General features: G+C 41.4%; 3 protein-coding genes across 9 annotated transcripts in view; 1 reads left to right on the top strand and 2 right to left on the bottom strand.

The window, feature by feature from the left end:
• LOC113596647 (uncharacterized) overlaps window positions 1-3,819 on the bottom strand; it is a 25,688-nt gene extending 21,869 nt beyond the window's left edge. The window contains exons 1-2 of the mRNA XM_053215788.1: window positions 1,772-3,819; window positions 423-470 (exon numbers count right to left, since the gene is read on the bottom strand). The gene's annotated coding sequence lies outside the window, so the exon portion shown is untranslated. The remainder of the gene's footprint in view (window positions 1-422; window positions 471-1,771) is intronic.
• Window positions 1-3,992, top strand: part of VIL1 (villin 1) — a 25,092-nt gene extending 21,100 nt beyond the window's left edge. For both annotated transcript variants that reach the window (XM_027050742.2, XM_027050747.2), the window contains exon 20: window positions 2,963-3,992. In XM_027050742.2, coding sequence (XP_026906543.1) covers window positions 2,963-3,076 — 114 coding nt within the window. In that variant the 3' untranslated portion in view covers window positions 3,077-3,992. The remainder of the gene's footprint in view (window positions 1-2,962) is intronic.
• USP37 (ubiquitin specific peptidase 37) overlaps window positions 3,954-13,092 on the bottom strand; it is a 97,345-nt gene continuing 88,206 nt past the window's right edge. For all 6 annotated transcript variants that reach the window (XM_027050726.2, XM_027050717.2, XM_027050732.2 and 3 more), the window contains 4 exons: window positions 11,767-11,882; window positions 9,794-9,863; window positions 9,136-9,274; window positions 3,954-8,620 (listed from right to left, as the gene is read on the bottom strand). In XM_027050726.2, the coding sequence (XP_026906527.1) occupies window positions 8,533-8,620; window positions 9,136-9,274; window positions 9,794-9,863; window positions 11,767-11,882 (413 nt within the window). In that variant the 3' untranslated portion in view covers window positions 3,954-8,532. The remainder of the gene's footprint in view (window positions 8,621-9,135; window positions 9,275-9,793; window positions 9,864-11,766; window positions 11,883-13,092) is intronic.

Genomic DNA, 13,092 nt, shown 5'->3' on the forward strand with positions numbered 1-13,092 from the left:
TCTCTCTCTTTCAAAAATAAATATTAAAAGAATAAAATAAAACCTTTAAAAAAGAAAAGTGAAGAATGGAAGGTGCAGAAGCAGCAGCCCTGGGCAGACTGAGTGTGTGTGTGGGGGCGAGTCTACCATAGGTGGTGGCTGGGGAAGTAAGGGAAGGAAGTGGTTTAGAGAAATATTTAGGAGGTAAAGTCAAGGACACTAGGTAATTACTGGATGGGGGGAGGAATTGTGTCATTTTCCGAGATAAAAAAAAACAAAAAACAAAAAACCCTGGGTCAGACTGAGCTTAGAGGGGACAAGCATGAATTGGGTGGTAGCCATGTCATTTGAGGCCCCTCCCCCGCCCCCCCCACCGGGTGACATGCGAACAGGTGCACGTTTGGTGGGCAGGCAATTCAGAGGAGCGCCAGGGAGAGACTCACCAGCGCTCGGTGCCTCTGGTGGCTGCAGCTGTAGGCCCGTGCTGTCACCTGTAGGGAGGGAGTATGGCAAGAAGAGCTTGTTAAAAAGCTCTTAACAAGAGTATATGACAAGAAGAGCTTGTCAAGTCTTACACATGAATTAAGGACTCTACAGAAGAGAGATGCCTGATTTCTCCAAGAAGTCTGTTAGCGATCTGGGCCCGATATACGTTTAAGTATATTGTTCCCAAAGCATTTGTATCCTGCCCTTCACCTTGGAGACCATGTTCGTGCATTCTCTCCCAGATCTGCCCACCGTCTGTGTCCTCACTGTAATGGTGGGATGATCCTAATATATTTTCTGTAATAGTAATACTACAAATTATTATTTGCCCAGCACCTGGTACATAGAAAGCACTCTGCAAATGTAACCTGCTATTTTCACTGCCTGCTCTACACCTGACAAAACCGAAGAGTGGGGAAGTCACTTGCCTTATGTGACTGGCAAAGCTACTTAGTAGCCAAGTCAGAGCAAGAACCAGGTCTTTGGAGCCCTGCTGTTACCCTCGTATCATCATGTGGCACCAAGTATCTCTAAAAGGAGGGGCAGCCAGTGTTATTGAACGAGGTGATCAATGGGAGGCTGGAGGGATTGCAGGTTTTGAATGGGACAAACAGCATCAAAACAACCCTACCACAGTAGACAGAGTCTACAAAATCTAAGATCCTTTTTAAAAACTCAGTTGTCTGTTGCCGATGTTTTTAATCATGGGAGTAACATACATTCTTGTGGGAGAGCTATAAGTTCATGGTCAAGTGGGGGGAGTAGGAGAGGTCTTGAGCCCTCGCTGGCTGCTCCAAAGTCAGAAGGGGAGCCAGAGACAATGAACAGTGGTGTGGTGGGTCTGGCTGCAGGCAGTAGCAAGAGGATAATCCAAGTGTTTGAGAGCAAGTGAGTAAACCACAGAGAGGCGGATGTGGGTATGGGTGAGGCCAGTAATCAGCTGGCAGGACCACAGAGTCCAAGAACAGGACTAGGGAAAGATACAAGGCCACTGGGATGGGCAGTTCCTGCTATCTAGCCTAGGGGTCAGAGTCCAGAAGTCTCCACCAAGCAGCGGAGCCAGCCTGACTGGGGCTGAGAGGGCACCTGCATCCACAGCTGTGAGGGACCTGGAGCGGGCGTTTGCTACAAACCAGTTTGGGGTAGGCAGCTCTTCCCCATCCACTGATGCCCAAACCGCCCACCTTTACTCCCTTCCTCCCTGCCTGGGGGAGTGGGCAGTGCTCTCAGGATGCTTGAGGACAGAATGCCCAGGGGTGGGAGGCAAATCTAAAGACAGGTTAGAGAACTGAGGCATCAGACCTACCTGAGCTTGAGGTCCATCTGCGGAGGTTTTCCAAGCGGTTCAATTAAGGGCTCTCTGCAGGAGTGGATAAAACACTCTTCTGGGGTGGCCGGGTGGGCTAAGATTGAAAAACAAAAAAACAAAAACCTTGTTCTCACCACCCCTCCCCTCTGGGTGCCTGGGGAGCAGAGATGAAGGTTGGGAGATGCTGTCTTATAGCAGCTTCAATCTGGGCTTCTCACATTGAGTGTGCCTTGATAGCACTTAGCTTGCCTTAAGCAGCACCACTATTATATTGTATCAGCTGGGAGCAACAGTCATTTCAGGCAATCCCTTCATCTAATGGAGAAAGACACATACTCCAGGCCTAGAAAGGTGTTTCCCAGTCATGATCTCCAAGCTGAGAGTAAAAAGGTAGAATTGTGCTAACCTTCTAGACCCTTCATAGGACTGGAGAATATAGGGTAAGTCATCCAAATGTTTTGTCTCCTGCTCAAATTAGCCAGCTGTTTTCTAAGTGCCACGGCTGTACACGCTTGCTCACTTTGCCCATTGGGGTGGGGCGGCTGCCGGGTGAACTTGAGCCTGAGCAAGTCAGGGCCCAGGAGGGCAAGCCCTCAAGGGCTAGGGGCTTCTGCCAGAAGAGCTGTGCCTCCTGTGGTAAAGACAACTTGGTCTAGATCAGACCCGGGTAGATTCCCTTCTGCAGCTCATCTGCTTCCTCCATGGGCCAGACTCACAGAAAGAAGGGTCCCCTGGCTGAGGTTCACTGCTTAGTGAGGCAGATGAACAAGATACTTTCTTAGGGAAACATATGCCCTTTCACATGTAATGTTACTTTCATCCCCATAAAAACATTACAGAGAAGCAAATATTGGCCTTTAAAAAATTTCCCCCATTCTACAGAGAGGAAAACTAAGACGTTCCCCCAAGTTAGCAAATTCCTTAACCAAGCTAAGTCAAGTTCTTATTTCAGATCTAGGGTCAAAAGAAAGGAGCTCAATCTACTTCATCTTGAACTCATTCCAAATTCAGGGATCAAACCTCTTGGACCTCAAAGTGCCACCTGACTCCTCCCATTTCTTTCTTGGTTCTCCTGACGTTGCCTGTATTTGCTTTTCATGTGATCGCCACCCCACACCCATAAGACTCATCAAAGTAAACCCTGGGGAAGAGTGTGACCTTTGTCCTCTGCTTCCTCTCTCCTTCTAGGAGCACCTGTCCCCCGAGGATTTCACCAAGGCCTTGGGGATGACGCCCACTGCCTTCTCTGCCCTCCCTCAATGGAAGCAACAAAACCTCAAGAAACAAAAAGGCCTGTTTTGAGAAGCAGGGGTAGCTGCTAGCTGGAGGGCAGTACCCTACCCCGCTTGGTTTTTCATGACCGGGATGTGAGTCCTACACTAATTGAGGTGAAATTTTAGTTACCGGTGAGCGGCCTTCTGTGGCACTGCCACCTTTATTGAGTAACCTACCTATTCTTCCAGAATGACACCTCTGTAAAGACACTGTGATCCCAATTTGAGACATGAAGTGGGTGGGGGGGGGGGGGGGTTCACGTTGTTTCTATCCTCAGGTATTGCATCACTTTTAGTCATCCTGTTCTAGAGCTTTCCCTCCTGAGAAGAGCAGGCACTCCACGGGACATCAGAATTCTGAGGAGCCGTTCCTAGCTTTTCCTCTCTTGTGACACTTTTATCTACAGGAAGTGGGCTGAAGATCTTTCCCAGCGTAATGGCTTTTCCTCTTCACTTTCCTGATTTAGGCGAGACGTTAAAGGGGACTCCTCCTCTGTAGGAGTTGAATGGCCTGGGAAAATGACCTGTTAGGCAATCTCACAACACTAACGGGTACCCAGTGAGAGCAACATATCCACTGGGTTTTAAATGCAGGCTATTTTACCCCCTTCTTTGGTACTAATAAGGCAAAAGAGCTTAGCAAAGCCCAATGCTGAGTTTACAAACGGTTATCCAGAACCTCTGTAAAGCTTCACCGGCTCCTCAAATGAAAACGAGAACTCCGTGCTGACCACAGCCACTGGTTGGGTTTGCCCTTCCGTTTCCTTTAAGTTGTAATGGGGCTGCACGGAAATCCAAGTCAGAAGGCCAACAGAGAGGGATCTCAGAACCTCAACACGTGATCGGTTAAGAATGCAAGTGTCTGCAAGAATATGTCCTTTTTAGAAATAACAGTCGAACCAACAGAAGGTTAATAAAGGCTTTAATTTCACACACACAAAAAACTCTATGCATAATTTAAAAAGGAAACAAAAACAAGGAAAAACCATAAAGGATACAGAGGAACAGTTCTGCTAAAACACAGATAAAGTGCCGCTCCATACAAAACAACATAAAGAAATCAGAATCAAGTCACTCTGAGCACAAAGAAAATCACCTCATAAATAATGTGGCCAAAGCTGCCAGCAAATCTGGTAGTGGCTCAATTAGGCAAAGTGTAGGACCTTTACTTTTCTGTCTTCCTCTCTACAGCATAAGTAAGCAACACTGACAACAGGCCAGAGGAGTTGGGATGCAAGGACAAAAACTCAAGAGAGGGCGGGAGACCTGGGGAGGGGATGTGTGTGTGGGCTCAGTCCCCGCAGCCCCTCTGCTTTTGAAATAGGCCAGTCAGTTGATTGCTCTTACTGTTTTGGCATTTGACCTACTGAACTTGGGTCCTGATCCAGACCCTCATTCCCCTCTATTGTTTTGCCAGTAAACATGCCTATACTTTGAATCTCTTAAGGTACTTTAAGAAAAGTTCAATGTTACTAAAATCAACTGCTTATATTCGTACTGGCACACTGTTTTAATTAAAAACTTCAAAACCTCAGACATATAGCACACATGGAAAGAAAAATTTACTGTGTATAAATATGATACAACGGAAAAGACTGCCTGAAGTCTAGTAATCAAAGCATGCCGTAAAGGAGTCAAGGATTGTGGTGACACACAGCAAAAGAATTGTCACAAAACTCTCAAGGCCTAACAAACTCTAGTTTCCAATCATATATATGTTTTTCAGATGTTAATAAGACATACCAATAGAGACAGAATTTTGAAGTGATACATGAGGAAGATGTTAGATGGCAGAAATCTGTTCAGGTTTGGTACACACTTAACGAGAGCATTACTCAGTGTTAAAGCAAGACGGAGAGGAGGAAAAGGACACACCTGTTTTGGGGGGACACTTATGTGACTTGCATCTGGTACTGGGTTTTGATTTTTCCAAAAATCTCACATATATACAAGATTCAAATATACTTGGGAGATGTAGCTGTTTCTCTGATTTAAAACAAAAGACCTCCTGAGAGAGGTCAGTTAAATCAGAGAGAAAAAAAATAAAGTGTGGATGACTGAGAGCGTCCACTGCAGTCACTTCAGAGGACAAAGAAAGAGGAGAAGAGTCATATTTATTTGTTTTAATATAAACTCTTTTCAGATCACAAACTCTTTTCAAATCACAAAAAAACAAACTACTTTTCTCCTGTAGGTTTCCAATCCCCACTCCCATGCTCTCTCTACACTCCTAACACAACTATAGTGACATGGCCAAGAGATCTTCACTTCAGGTGTTTCCAAATAATTTTCATTATACAACCATATCTGTAGCTGTACATGCGTCAAGCTATGCTTACATAGTTACATAATGGTAACTGCAATATGGAGGAATAAGTAAACTCACAAATTCACCTGCTGAGGTTTTAATTCTTAAAGTTTCTCTTTTGGAAGAATTCTACACTTGAACAAGGAGAGAAGTAAAGAAATGTATAGTCTAGTATTTGCCTCCCAGAGTTAATCAGCTGATTTGTAAGTATCACTGTATACTTTAAAAAATGTAAACACATTTACATTTGTTACATCTGTTACTGAGCCATTAAATTAGGCCTGAAATTAACAGATCACCTCGAGTAAACATAGCTTTTGGAATCAAAATATAAATAGAAGAACAATTCATGGACTTGCCTCCTACTCTACCTGCTGAGACAAAACTTAGATTTGAGTGTGCACACACATATAAATACCCCCACAAAACAGAGGCTATCTCCTCATAGGCCTAAATTACAGTCATGGCTACTAAAGGGACAGCAGCCATCTGGCCACATGCAACTTCCAATTCTCCATAATATTAGGTGATAAGAGTCAGTAAGTCTGGATTTTAGGTTAGTTTTCCATTCAAAAAAATTTCAATTAAGATCAGTTGTCTGCAGAACTAAGTGCTGTCGAGTTCTAATTCAATGTCATTTAAAGTAGTGTAACCCTATTTGGTAATTTTCAACAGAAAGGTTACTGTGTAGGCTGCCTGGGACTGAAGCACTCTGTCCCTATCTAACTTGTCCCTTGCGGCCCCAACACCCCAATGCCCCATCCCCCTGATTGTGAGCAAACTGATCAGACTGTGCAAAAAATATATATATATATAATATATTATTATAATTTTTAAATATATACAGCCAGCTCAAAAAACCAATAAACCCTTTCAACGTGGTCCAGCTGAAATCTCCATCTGTAGTCATGAACCCTTCACTGAACCTGAATGAGAACACGTAGTGAAAGGGGGGATGGATAAGGAGCGCAGGGGGAGGGGAAGGCCGAACAGGCCATAACAATGCACAGCTACCAAAGAAAATTCAAGTCCAAAACTTGCAAGCGTACAAGTGGTGAGAGAAGTCATCTACCTCAGTAACCTATTTCCAACTAACAAGTTCAGCCCAAGAAATGAAGATCAAATCAAATCAGGTTTCTGAACCACGTGTACTTCTAAACCACACACACACACACTACAAAAACAAGTCAAATGAGGGCACTTCATGGGCAATCAGGCTTATGGCATTTCTATTTTTTTTATGCCCTAATGCATCCATCCCCCATTTCAAATCATTTCCAACCATTTTTAACAGTACCTCTCAAAGCTCTCAAATACAAACACATGGAAGAGAAGTCCTAAATAGCTACAGAATTTGATCACCACTTCACTCATTTTTGAGAAAACCAGTTATTTCCCAGCAAAAGCTATAATTTTTAAAACAAATATTTTCCTCTGCTCTATATTACTCTTGCACAACTTACTGGCATACCATTTTGGAACATTCACTATGGTAATGCATAGGTAAATGGCAGGAGGCAAAGCTTTCATTGGTAGTTAACCAAAAGTGCTGGGGCCGTTTACAATTTGGAAACTGAACATTTTAGAACAGGTTACTATGTCAGAACACGTCCAAGTATGGGGCTGCAGCTCTCATAAGGCCATCTTCCAGAAAAGATGTTGCACCTTCTGTGATGGCGGACTTTAATATGTTTACTTCCCTTGAAAAACTGATGTTTTGTCCCTACCTGAGAGCTAAGAGTTACCTCCTTGTTTATAATAAAAGAAAAACATGAAAGAAAATACTGAAAGTTTCCTTTTGCTATACTTAACTGTGTGAACCTAATGATTCCTGGGCTTACAAAAATTATTTTGTGGACAGAATTCTCCTCTGAAACTCATTCTTCACATGGTTTCACAAGCTGCTTACTAACCAAGCTGGTTGTGGCAGCTGAGCAACTAATGCAGCACTTAATACTGCACTCCCATTTAGCCTCAACTCAAAGCACCTAAAAAGATAAATCCATTACACACCTTTGTTATTTGTTAGCTCTTGGGATTACCTAAACCAATCTCATTATAACTCTCACCTGGTTTTAAGGGCCAAGCCAGGCAGCAAATGATTTAAATGTTCTTTATCCAATAGCTCATGTACTTAATTTCCCATTTGCAGCAGGGCTTCTAGGGGTCCAGAGTTTTTAGATTTAACGCAAGAATCCTCATCTTGACCTATGTACGAGGGACAGATGCTAGCATTCTTTCTTATCCCTAAGTATCCTTGCTGGGGAATCCCAACCTCCTAAAGTTTTGGTTGCAATCTTTTAGGGTAACGTTTGCTCCATGGAAGAATGACACGGAAGAAAAAGAAAAGATTCTATCTTCACTACAATAATATAGATGATATACAAAGAATATACTTTGAGAAGGAAATTTCTTTAAAGAAAATGCAAAGTGTAGAATGAATACCAAATGGGGGACCATAACACATTCCAAAGCACCAACAATCCATTTCTTGGGACTGCATGTAAACAGCAAAAGCATTACAAATCCATGAAATAATTTTTTTAAAAAAGCTCCTCATGTCAGGTGGCAGAAATGCCTCTCCTTCCCAAGGAGGACACACTGTCATTAGTGTAACATGGAGAGCTGGCTTTCCAGTGAACTTTACTAATAAGAAACAAACATGAAAGAGTGTAGACTCGAGTGAAACTACTCAAGGAACATAAAAGCTAAATGCCAACTGATATATATATCTTTACACATTTCTCAAGTGAATGGACTCTTTGACGCCTTCATTTCTTCTCAGACTGCTGTGCTATTAACTTTGAGCAGGCATACTCTGGTGACTCATCCTAACTCTTTAAGGCTCCATTCACTCCACATATATGTGTGTGTGGATGTGTATGTACATATGTATATATTTACAACACGTATCCCTAAGACAAAAGGAAGCGCCACTACTGTAGGAGAAAAAGAGGATAATCAGCTACAGATGTGAGACCAAAGTTTCCATAAAACAATTAGCAATGGAGCGTTCCACATAATTGCAATTTTCATCTTTTGGTTTGGCCCTGAGCTGTTTGTTGCTCCCGCATCAAGTAGAATTCCGAATTCTCCTCGGGCAGAGGAAAGGTGAGGCGGGCGGCAGTAAGAGGGAATAATACTCAGTGCGCACTGCCAACCCACGAGTTTGTTCCTCACAAGGGCTGACGAGCGGTCTTCCCCACTTCCATGCTAACTGCCTGAGAGTTCTTTTCCGTTTCCAGCAGCTCATCGAAGATCTCCCTTAAAATAAAACAAAAAAGAAATAAAATAGGACATTTAGTAAGTAAAGCTAAAGGATAGAAGACAGATACCGACAGAGACTGCACAATCCCATTTGGTGCCTAAATTTTATTGAACAAGCAGCTCATTCATTTGATCACTATCTTAACCCCATGTGCCAATTTCTGAGAAAGCTGGGTGGTGGTGGGGGGGTAGCAATGGCACTAGCTAGCCTTGACAACAAAGCGATGTAATTCCCATCCGTGTAACTCAGATCTTCCAGCTGATATAACTGGAAGACAGACCAAGGTTTACGATAGGACAACTTTATCATATAGAAGTCTTAAGTTCCATACTTAGATGCTACTGTGAGACAATTAACATGAAGTTAAGATATCAAGATATAAGCCCTAAGCAAAGAAAACAAAAATCAAAAATTGTCAACCAGCAAGTGATGGGAATACTTTGTCCTTACAGGGGGAAAAAATAGTTTCAGAGATTTGTAGCCCACAGCTCCAGACCTGGCAGTTTCTTACTTGTGCATATAAAAGAAGATGTAACCACTCCGGTCCCGATCACTCTGCACGGAAGCCTCTTGGATTTTAGATACCTCGAGATCATTGTAAGTAAACCATGCCTGCTTCTTAATGTCGTACACATCACTAATGTAATGACCTAAAATAAATAAAATCTTAAAATGGTTTGTTTTTTTTAAAGCCCAACGCGGGGCTTGAACTCACAACCTTGAGATCAAGGTCAAGAGTCAGACACTTAACTGACCGAGCCACCCATGTGCCCCTTAAAATTGTGGTTTTTAGAACACACTGCATTTTTCTCAGGTACAGGAAGTTTTGGAGAGAGAGAAACAGCCTTCCCATCGACCCTACCCCCAGCAGTGTTTCTAAAAGCCATTCCGAAAACATGTACAGAAACTCAAGGGAGTAATATAGTACAGCAGGACAACTTTTTGGATATAGATATATGTATGTATATGGAAATTTGGGTCATTTATAGAGAAATTAAAAAGTTGCACCTTTAACACAATTCATATTTAGTGTGATCAAAGAAAAGATTTAAAACTTTTTCTTGATGCATTCAACCTACAGCTCATGATACTGGGCACAGAGCCCACTAATAGGGAGTAAATGCTGGCAACTTCATTTATAAAAAACTGAAATCACAATGTTCATTTACCTGAAGATGAGGTGCTACCAATGTGGCTGACAACACTAATGAGCCGGTAAGAATGAGGAAGATTCCCTGTCTGGAAAACAGAAGTGGGCGTGATTTTTAACTCTTCATTTGAATAAAAGTGAAACACTAAATTTAAATGTACTATCAAAGCCGACATGACAGTTTCAGTGTGTGTAGTCAAACTCAATAAAAAAAAATCCAGTGGTTGCTATTGTTCACATCTTTTGACCCAAGAATTCTACTCCCAGCTAAAATTCATTCTAGGAAAATAATTCAAAAGGAAAAAAGAATATGTGTGTAAAATTATTTACTATAGCATCACCTATAAAAATGAAAAGTTGGAATTAAGGAAAGACTCAAAAATAGTTAAATGATCAGTGGTATACCAACTCAGTGCAATATTATTCAGTGGGTCAGCAATACGTTAACTTGTTTTCCCAACCCACATGAATGCACACAATAATTACAGCTCTATAAAAACAAGCGTGTTAATGATTAAGTACTGGAAAACAAAATGAACAAAATGAAAACAGTTGCAGTGGTGCTGCTGGGATCATGGGTAAACTTTTACATTTTTAAATATTTTTTTAAATGCCCTTAAAATATTATTAATAGAAAAATTTTTAAAAACCCTGAAAAGTGACATTCATGCACTGCAGGGAGCACCATAAGGTACAATGTGGGGAAGGAATACAGCTGTATGTAAACCAGAACCATTAAAATGTTCATAAACTTTAAGGCAATAATTTACTTCTGGGGATTTAAAGAAGAAAATTCTAAATATAGAAAACACTCAATCATACACAATTCCTCAGTGTATTATTTATCACAGTGAACGACAGAAACTTAAATGCTCATGGTTAAAACCTAAATGAAATGAACAGTATGTTGATTTGAGGGAATACAGTACATACAACAATTAAAAATAAAATGCTTATAACTAATCTTTAATAAGCAAGCAGGATAAAAACTGTACTTATGACTTTAAAAAAAAATTTTTTTTTTAACGTTTATTTATTATTGAGAGAGAGTCACAGAGCATGAACAGGGGAGGGGCCGAGAGATGGAGAGACACAGAATCCGAAGCAGGCTCCAGGCTCTGAGCTGTCAGCACAGAGCCCAACGTGGGGCTCGAACCCACAAACCACGAGATCGTGACCTGAGCTGAAGTCAGACGCCTAACCAAATGAGCCACCCAGGGGCCCCTACTTTTTTTTTAAAGCACACTTGGAGGCAGAGATGACAAAGTATGTCAAAATGCTAACAGCAGTTGTGTTAGGACAGTGGACTCCTAGGCAATTAAAATTACAAAATTGGAAAATGGAAAAAAAAACAATTATTTCAGAAAAAAAGAAGGGTAAGAAAAGGTTACAATGTGCTCTAATTTAATAGTGCAATAGTTTTTACTGAGTAACAACCAGCTAGTTTTGGTATATAACTTTAAAGACAATATAGTTTTCGGGCGCCTAGGTGGCTCAGTCGGTTGAGCGTCCAACTTTGGCTCGGGTCATGATCTCAGTGGTTCGAGCCCAACGTCGGGCTCTGTGCTGACAGCTCAGAGCCTGGAGCCTGCTTTGGAATCTGTGTCTCCCTCTCTCTCTCCCCCTTCCCCACTCGTGCTCTGTCTCTCTCTCTCTCAAAAATAAATAAAAATGTTAAAGAAATTTTTTTAAGACAATATAGTTCTGGCAGAACTAAAGGTGAGTTAATATTAATATATAACATCAAGAGCCATGTTACTCATTTACTACCTAACATGTACACGAGGGAGTCGGTTTTGTTTCAGTCTGTTCTGAAGCTTGTGTGTAAGAAACGAGGAGCAAAGGCAAGAGAAAGTGAAGGCCATCGGACAGCTGCCACAGGGCACAGATGAACCCGCAAGGGACACGAACAGGGAGGCCTTTGAAGACAAACAGCAGGAGGAGTAATCCTGACAATGTGACCGGTTCTACTCACGGAAGAAGGTCACCTACCTCAGCATTTCTTTTCAGCTCCTCAGCCTCAGCTTCTGTGTACTCCATATCTAAAACATCCTCATTTCCAGAGTCCTCATCAGAACCCAATGAGTCCAGAAAAGAGTTGTTAAACTCTGAAGAATACAAAAATGTTGTAAAAGTTCTTAGAACAGACACAAAGAGATAGGATTAGAAAAGTAAAAAAACAGCTTGGGGTACACATTTTATCATCCTATGGAAACATAAAACATATTATCATTAGGGTTCCAATTTACCCAGCCCACTCTGAGGAATAACAATTCAGGTACCAGGTATCTATAAAAGAAATGTCCCTTTTTCTTTTAAATATATTTATATGAAAGGGATAGGACTCTAATAAGAAAGGAATAAAACTGATAAAGAGAATATGATTTTACAGATAACCCAATTTCACTACATTCCACATTCTATAAACTGTATGTTAGGTTTGAAGTACTTGGTGCATATTGTGGATGCTCCAGCAAATACAAACCACCTCACAGAAAAGAGACCATAAAAAATTAGTATCCTTTCACATTCTTCAACATTAACTCTTTTGAAATTTAATATAATGGTATCTAACCTTGAATTTAAGGTTCACTTAAAATATACTACACTAATAATTAAATCCAAGATCCACTTTTTTCTTTAATGATGAGTTTCTACTGAAAGAATCCATCTTTAGTAATGACTTAAATAAAGAGTCCCAGAAGCATTTGTAGGTGTCTCTTTGCTTTAAAATACAATTAATCCCACTTAAAATCATAGTATAGAGTTATTTAAAAGACACGAACACTTATGAATGGGAAGAACAGAGAAAGAGACTATAGAATCAGAATCCTGAAAGCTACAAAGTAGATGGTGACGGACTTAGCAGACCTAGGAAAGCCAAAACCAAATCTTAAGCCAGTAACAGAAAAGTTGAGAACCAATCCAATTTAAATCACAGACTCTTGTTCAAAAGACATACAACTTGCAAATATCATGTACTCCTGAAATTGGAGGCTAAGGAGGGGATAAAAAAAAATAAGGATTTGGTGAAAAGTGTTTTGAGAAACAGACCCCCAGGATCCCCTCCCCTCCACTTTATGCTGCTAAGCAGTGACAGAAATCTGGAGTTTTATCCTCTGGAGGGGGTAAAACACTCTCTGGACTGGGGGAACTCTCTGGACTGGGGGAACGCCAGGCACACACAGCAAATGGGGAAGCAGGCCACGATTTGCAGGGCAAACCCCTCTACCCCAGCCCTATTCCTATACTTGGCTCTCAGAACTCTGACAGCCTCATCTTTTACCTTTAGGCAAAGGCAATAAATGAGAAAACTCT

The sequence above is a fragment of the Acinonyx jubatus genome, chromosome C1 (assembly GCF_027475565.1).
Source record: "Acinonyx jubatus isolate Ajub_Pintada_27869175 chromosome C1, VMU_Ajub_asm_v1.0, whole genome shotgun sequence".
Classification (NCBI taxonomy): Eukaryota; Metazoa; Chordata; class Mammalia; order Carnivora; family Felidae; genus Acinonyx; species Acinonyx jubatus.